We start from the raw sequence: 8,603 nt of genomic DNA, 5'->3' as shown, positions 1-8,603 counted from the left end.
TCTTGAATGAACCATTTATGATCGTCATTTCAGTTCCATATAAGGCTACACTGCAGGCAAATTATTTCAGAAAAGATTTCCTTACAATGAATTTTAAATTAGATGTCATCAGTTACTTTGCTTCCGAAATAGCAAAACATTTCTAGTGCTTTCAGTGTCTCATTTTTTTAAATCTAATTCCCTCAGTGTTTTCTGATTTAATTTGATTACTCTCCTTTACATTTGTTTTCATCTTGTTGACATTAATGCTATAACTGCTTTTCCACATACTATCCTTTGCAGTCAGTGCTTTATAGTCTCTGAAAGAAAAACATTGTCACTGGTAAACCTTTAAGTTTTTCTTCTCCCTAAACTTTTACTCCATTCCCAAATTGCTTTTTTGTTCTCTTTACAGTTTATTCAACATGCTTGGTTAACATCCAAGATATTTTACATCTCTTGTCTCACTTCCTTCTCAACGACAGTCTCCCTTTCATGTCCCTTGATTCTGAGAGCTACAGTCTGTATTTTTCCTGATCATGTCACAGTTATAAAAAACTGTAAATGAGCAGCAATAGAGAAGTTACATAAACTGAAGTAAGATTACGGTTTAATGTCCTATCAATGACTAGGGCATTAGAGACAACACACGCTCAGTTACGAAAGGAAACTAGTTGTGTTCTTTTTTGATGAAACCATCTTTGAATTTTTGTCTTGTTTCGAGAAATCGTGGAAAACCAAAATCCATATGCTGTCTTCTCTAATGCAAGTTAAATGTCTTGACTATTGCACCACTTAATCTGCAGCTCCTAAACCAATGTTCTACCTACAGCAACACATTAATTTGGGGGATGGGAGAGTGAACAGGTTTTCTTTACATCTAACAAGATCACTCACAATATACAAATTCTTTTGAGAATTTATTGCAGTTAGCAATTGCGGCAGCAAGAATATATTCTACAAACACAATGTACACTTATTTACATTTTCTTATATCTTTGACCTTTGTACAAGAATTACAACAACAATGAATAGAACCATGTCTTAAGCTTCACTTTTATGGCACAGTAATTTAAAAACAAAAATATCAACATTTAAATGCTATTTTCAGGAACATTTGACTATGCAACTAATGTACAAGCTCAATGCACGTGATTCTGTATATATACACACATAAGTCCTGAGTAATGTTTTGCACTTTAATAAATCACACACTGAAAAAAGAGGCACTTTTCCATACACATATACAGGGGTGTACATGGTTACCATCATACACAGATTTACATAATGACAATAGGTACCTTCATATTACCAAGTAAGTACTCATCTTTAACTTAAAAAATAAAATGTGCAGCAATTAGGTGCTTCTGAGATGAAATGACCACACAAAATTCCGATACCTAAATATAATATATTTTATGTAAGTATTAGATTTACTGACAAAATATAACATAGCACATACTGTGGAAAATCCAAGATGAATAAAGGCAATATCATGAGAAGGATAGATTGCAACTCACCATTCAGCAGACATGTTTAGTTGTAGATAGGCACAACACAAAGACTGTCAAACAAGTTACCTCTGGGCCAAAAATGCTTTCTTCTGAATTAGACAACATAGGGACGCGCACACACACACACACACACACACACACACACACACACACACACACACACAGAGAGAGAGAGAGAGAGAGAGAGAGAGAGAGAGCTGTATGTGCATATTGTCTTATTCAGAAGAAGCCCTTTTTGGCCAAAACCCAATTTGTTTTACAGTCTTTTTGTTGTTCGTATCTGTGACTCAACATCTCTGCTTTATTGTGAGTAGCAATCTGTCCTTTTCATAATATTGTCATACCACATATTGTCATTGTGTAAACTGTGGCTGTCAAATAATGGACCTATACATATCTATTGTCTTAAGAACAATCAGTCACTTTAAACAGGAAATCACAATAAATAAAAGTGAGGAAAGTGTGTTAGATCTTAATATTCTAACTCAATATTTTTCTCTCATAACCAAGGTTACAACACTTGAATTTCTAAAAGGGATCTGACGGTGGATGTAAAGAGGGTACCTTTTATATCAGTCTCTGAAATACAGCTACTGAATACGGGACAAGTAAATATTCAGGTTCCTGTCAATCACTGAATTTGTCTATGAAGAGTGTGACAGATGTGTCCTTACTGAACATTTCAGAATGTCACACTTCCTAGAAATCCAACAGCATGAAGCAAAATGGAATAATTAAGTACACTGATAACAAAGATAAACACATCTAGTTTATGACACAGTTTATATGCCTTTCAACAGATTTCTTCAGCCTCCAAAACAAATTACTACAATGTCTTTACACCATGCAATATGATTACAAAAATAGGATATGTTATTGTTGCACAACATGTTATTAAAATTGTAAATGGCAAATGCCATTTCAAAAAATTGTTCCTAGTAACAAATTTGCCTACACTTTATTTTAACACTTATTTAAGGCACCCTTTTAGAATTATGTTTAACATTTACCAAATGTTGTATGTGTGTTTCCTGTTTAAATAATTATAGCCATTATTTTGTTTACAATACCTTCAAATAATAGGAATGCCATCCTATAATTTGCATTTCAAAAATTAACCAAATTACAAGAACAGTTAGAATATGTCTGCAATTCAATTCGAAGTCTGATATCTGTGACAATTTGACTAAATGAATACTGGAAATAATTATTTTTAATAAAATATTTGTTACTGTAATTTAAGAGATAAGCCTCATACCACTGAATCTAAACTGGTATCAGTTTTAAATGGTGTGTTGCAAAATAAAATAGATAGTATCAACTGAGAACTACAGAGAAGAGGCAAAGACTGAGTTGGTAGCTCTTGCAAATCCTAGGTGTAAAAGGCAATATTAAAAACATATACACACATTTACAACATGCCATTATAATAAAGATGAAATACTGAATATAGAGACATGACATGCAAAGTAATGAAAATGGAAAGTAGCGAAAAGAAACTTTAATAAATAAATGAGGAGAAAGTTAATGAGTGTACTTTTTAACATAAATGCCAATGTGGGAATAAAGAAGTTCACTTGTTTCTGTATGTGTAAGTGCAAAGTCTGCTTAGTCTAAGTCCACTTCTGATCAGGTTAACATTATACAAATTAAACTGTTTCATAAATTATTCTCAAATTAAATCAGAAGTGAATTCTGTGTGCAAGGGTACAATAACACACAAAAGCTCCGGAGAAACAGAAACTGGTTATTAATTGAATGCCCATAATTTTTCCATTTAATAAAAGAAATTCATAATGCTTTTACCAATATTTTGAACAGATAGGACTGATATGAATGTGCCACATATCAACCCATTTCACAAAGATTTGATCACAGCAGCTCACAAAGTTAAAATTAAATTTACACGTTAGGTTACATTCAAATCAACATAAATGTTACAAGCTATTCTGAATAAGACTATCATATTAACACAGTTAAAGAAATTAACACCTCTGAAGTATTTCTCTAGCTGCCCCAAATCAAACAGTTTGTGCGATTAAATGTTTTTGTTTACACAATGAACATAAGGCAATATTATGACACTGCACAAATATGCTTCACTACCGATAATGTGTTGAGCATAACAGGTAAGAAATTGTTTCCATTAATGAAACATATTAGACTATCATGCTGCTCATCAAAGTAAACGGTAGCAAAGCAAGTTACAAGCATAAGCCTAATGTATTATAAAAATTCTCTCACTGAAGGACAATTACACAACTGAAACGAACAATCATTATATAGAAACTGTTAAGTACAAAAATGTTGAGCAACACACCATTCTGTTTATAAAATGGGAAATTTGACAACACATAAGCCAATACAGCCCATTTCTTGGAAAATTAGCCTCATATAATATACACATGTACATAAAACACACATTTTTAAAAAACACTCTAAATAAACAAATGTACATCATTTTATAAAAATACTTATTATCAACATAATTATATATAAATATACAGAAAAGCTAAGTTTCCAACAAGATGAAGTATGAACTTACTGAAACTCGATAGAAATACAATTTTTGATACATGTAGTTTCTAAGCCATGAACATCATAAATTATTTTGATATAAAATTCACATCAATTGTTTCAAATCGCTAGGCTATGTTGTTATACATATTTTCAGTGACTGTCCAGCTTCACAGAAGCACATACACTAGAAATGTCAAATTATGCTCCTTAGAGAAACAAAATATATTTAGAGTTTGAAATGGCACATAACATTACATATGATTTATTGATTATTAAAAAAGTACTAGTTTTTAAATGAAATCAGTTTTAGTATACTTTTCAAAGTGAAGGATCATTTTCAAATTTAGGGAAGATCTTTTATTTGCTGACATTAAATTAATGTGTAAAATTTGAATATAAAGCTCTCACCAATTAATAATGTACCAGAAGATTAATGTCTACACATACTACAAATTAACATCGCTTGCCACATTTTTCTGCCTGTAGGTGAAAGTTTATCTCAGGAACAATGGTAGATATTTTGATATGGTTTTCTCTAATAGGTAGACTTATTTATGAGGAAGGTTTGTGTATAAAATTTATTTCTGTTTTGCCAGACAAGTCGTCCACTTTTAGATACCTATGTGAAGCCAGGGTGAGGCAGGTCAATAGTTGTAACATATAAGTTAATTAGTTTTCACATGTCAGATCTAATACAAAAAATATTTTCCCCATTTACAATGTCAGCAACTACCAGAAGGCGCAGTTAATATTTCGTATTTATAATATACAAGAAAAAACAAAGTCTCAATAAAAAAAAGTCTGCTGTGTTAACTAATATTATCAGTCTAATACAATGCAGTCATCACAACATGCTGAAACATTGCATGCAAGTGACACAACATTAATGTCATATAAAATTTTATTTTAACAATTATTAAAGATTAATACTCCACATGTAACAAAAATAATTTTCATATATATGTATATACGTATATGGCATTAACGTTAATGTACAAAGGATATGGCTGCATAGGATATAGCAAACATTCTGCGGTACTTCTTCCTCCAACAATAGCTAAACATAAAAAATTGTTTCAGTCCATATGCTATCATGATTTTAATGAAAACTCATTCATTATATATGCTTAATTTCTATTCAACAGGAAACTCTCACTAACTGTCTTTCTGATCAATATTATAACATAAAACAAAAATTACATTACAGAATTGTTTTTTCACTTACATTCTTTTGAAACACTTCTGTTTTCATTCTTAGCACCAGAAATAATCCTCTTACTCAAACTGATCACATCATGTTGCAGCTGCTGTACTGTTCAGATGTTCAATGTTACAAGTCTGAAAACAATTATGCCTCCAATCCACACACTGACTCATTATCAGCAATCACAGCGGCTGCCGGGAGATGGCACTGGTGAAGGTGGAGGTGGAAGGGGATTGAAGTACGTGGACGATCTCCCTGCAGTAGACGATGGTGATGGGGGACACGAAGTTGGTATTCCGCCTTCACTATGATAGTGAGATCTTGGTGTGGGAGGTGGAGGAAATGGGTCCGAGTCATACTCAGAGGCAGGAGGAGCATAATACCTGCCACCACGCAGTGGATAATTTGAATCTGATTCATCACATACATCAGTGCTACACGGTGTTGGAGGAGGTGGCTGATTAATAGCCCGGTAATGCCTATAGGGTCTATATCTAGAACCACCAGAAGAAGAGCAACAATAATCCTCATTGTAACTATGGTGAAGTCTTCTTGTAGAATCAGCTGTGGTTGCGGGACTAGGAGGTGGATTCAGTGTTTCACGAGGATAACAAAGCAGAGATGAAGACGACATTAACATTGGAGCAACTACAGGTCCACCACCTTCAGTTGTGGAGCTGGAAGCACCAGTAATGTGATTCCTATCATAGCTATTTGTAGTAGTTGTACTGCCATTCAGCATTGACATGTGCACACCATCAATCCCTGGTTTTGTGGGTCCTTTAACTAAACGATGTCCATTCTTCTGCAGTGTGGTCACCGTACAAATAGGTTTGGGAACACCTCTTAAAGGCTTAGGTGATAACGGATCACCTGCCGAGTCATCTAGTTCATCATCTAGAGCTATATTGTTGGAACCCATTAAGCGTTTTCGGCAGTAATACAAGAAAAGACCAATTGTTATCAGTGCAGCCACAGCAATGATGACACCAACGGCTAATGCACTTTTGTGTGATTTTTCTGCCAATGCTGGGTCCCCTTTTGAAGCTGTAAAACGAAAATGTTAAAGCATTAGCACATTATTAAGACAGGTACATATTTGTTAAATCTTTGACAAATAGGTTTAGATTCAGAATATTTTATTATAGGCAGCTTTCGTAAAAGCAGGAAAGGGAAAGAACTATACAGGGTGCTGGAGGAAAGAGAAAGTGAGTGTGAGACTGGAGTGGGAGCAGGGAGGGCTAAGAGGCAGATAAAGGAACTAGCAAGGTTTTTGGTTACTGAGGTTACAGGAATGAAGTATGTTACTGGAGGAGTTTCCACCTGCGCAATTTAGAAAAGCTGGTGTTGGCGTCCAGAATCCGTAGGGCATGCACTGTGACACAGCCGTTGAAGTCAAGAACACAATTTTAGGCAGCATGCTTGGCAACTGGGCGGTCCTTCTGTCTATTAGGTGAAGTTTGGCAGCAGCTGTTCATGCAAAGACAGACAGCTTGTTAGTGCTCATGCCTACATAGAATATGTCACAGTGGTTGCTGCTTAGCTGGTAGAACACATGGCTGTTTTTACAGATGGCCCTGGCTTTGTCAAAGCAGGTAATGCCTGTGACGACTGAAATAGGCAGCAGCAGGAGGATGGATGGAATAGGTCTTGCAGCTAGCCACATGGCAAGAGGTTATGAGCAGGGGTGGAATAGTCCCTATTCCAAGCTAGGGCTAGCTGGAAACAGCCATGTAGTTCACCATCTTATCCACTATATGGCATTCTGTATGGTCATGACCACTAACAAGCTGTACGTCTGCATGAATGGCCACTGCCAAACTGTGGCCAAGAGACACCTGGGCCACCCAGTTGCTTACCATGCCATCCAACGTGGTGTGCTCAACTTCAACAACTGCTTCACAGCCCATGCCATATGGATTCTTCCGACCAACATCAGCTTTTCTGAGCTGCACAGGTGGGAAGTCTCCCTGCATCCCACTAGGCTCAACCTACACTTGTCCCTGTCCTCCACCTTTTTCTATGTCATTCCCTATTCCCACTGAAACCTCACAAATGCCTTCTTTCCTCCCAACACACCTACATAGTCCCTGCCACTTATTTGCGTACCTCCTGTCCATCTCCCCCCCCCCCCCCCCCCCAAAAAAAAGTTTCCCAGCGCCTAGAGATGAGAGTGGTACCACGCGCGCGCGTGCGTGTGTGTGCGTGTGTGTGCATGTGTGTGTGTGTGTGTGTGTGAATGTAAATCTGAAGAAGGAAGGACTGTGTCCACTTGCCTTGTCTACTTTTAAATGTGCCTATCTGCTGCTCAGCACCTCCTCTATGTGGTGAGTCGCAATCTATCCCAATCCTTATTGCTAATAATAAAATTGTAATTTAATTTTTGAGTTTCTGGTATTCTACTTTTCATTTCCTTGTGTAAGAGAATTGTTTCAAAGAATGCAGAACTCTACTATGAATTTAAGTATCCATCATAAACTTTTCTTGGACACTGCTTTCATAATCTTCTGCTATGGTCATATACTGAAAGGAACACACATTGGCCTGCAAATGTAAAATTCTTGAAAATAAATTTGTGGGTTGGTGGATCAACTCTGAGTACTATGCTAAGGACAAACAATGGTTGCAAAATTATGTCGGCAAGTTTGTTTGAAGGACAACATAATGTAAGGCGCATCAAATCTGAAAGCAAGCCGTACACCCACAAAAGTTGTGTTTGCGATTCTTTATTAGCTCTCTCATGCTATTAAGAAACTTGTCTTTTAATGTCTTTGTTACATATCTTATGCAGGACAAGAAGAGGTGCACACCAAATATTGAATGTTTACAGTTAAGTTATTTTACATTACTTCAGTCTCATTTTAGTTTTATTCCAGTGGCTGTAAAACTTTAAATGCTTAGGTTTCCTTGTATGCAAGTTTTTAGTGAAACCAACAACACAGAACTTGGGAAACCTCAAAAAATTCTTTTACAACTTTAATCATGTCACTGATACAAAATTACAAGTATTGCATTAAATACTGTGATCCCATTGCTTTGTATTGCTTGGAATACATTATAAAGAAATAAGCAATGTAAAAAGCTCAAGTTGATCACACATATCAAGTTCATTCACAGTCAGATCCACATGGGTTCAATTTATTTTCTCTGCAGCTCCACAAAACCAAGTTATAAAACATTCATTCAGCATCTTCTACCACACAAAAACACCAGAAATAATACGTACTGGCCAACAGCACTGATGCTAACAAAAAGCCAACCAAACATTGAGTAGAATAAAAACTGAAAAATATTTTGAAACTAAATACACCCTGGATAACATACAAAACCTCACGTACTTCAACTACATAATGATATATCTTCAATTCTGGAAAAGACTACAACAG

The 8,603-nt window shown here is 35.6% G+C and overlaps 1 protein-coding gene across 1 annotated transcript in view; it reads right to left on the bottom strand.

Annotated features, from left to right (window-relative positions):
- Positions 1 to 923: 923 nt before the first annotated feature.
- Positions 924 to 8,603, bottom strand: part of LOC124788219 (low-density lipoprotein receptor-related protein 6) — a 326,785-nt gene continuing 319,105 nt past the window's right edge. The window contains exon 22 of the mRNA XM_047255400.1: positions 924 to 6,264. Coding sequence (XP_047111356.1) covers positions 5,393 to 6,264 — 872 coding nt within the window. The 3' untranslated portion in view covers positions 924 to 5,392. The remainder of the gene's footprint in view (positions 6,265 to 8,603) is intronic.

This window comes from Schistocerca piceifrons, chromosome 3 (assembly GCF_021461385.2).
Source record: "Schistocerca piceifrons isolate TAMUIC-IGC-003096 chromosome 3, iqSchPice1.1, whole genome shotgun sequence".
Taxonomy (NCBI): Eukaryota; Metazoa; Arthropoda; class Insecta; order Orthoptera; family Acrididae; genus Schistocerca; species Schistocerca piceifrons.
This window is presented reverse-complemented; position numbering and strand designations above follow the sequence as displayed.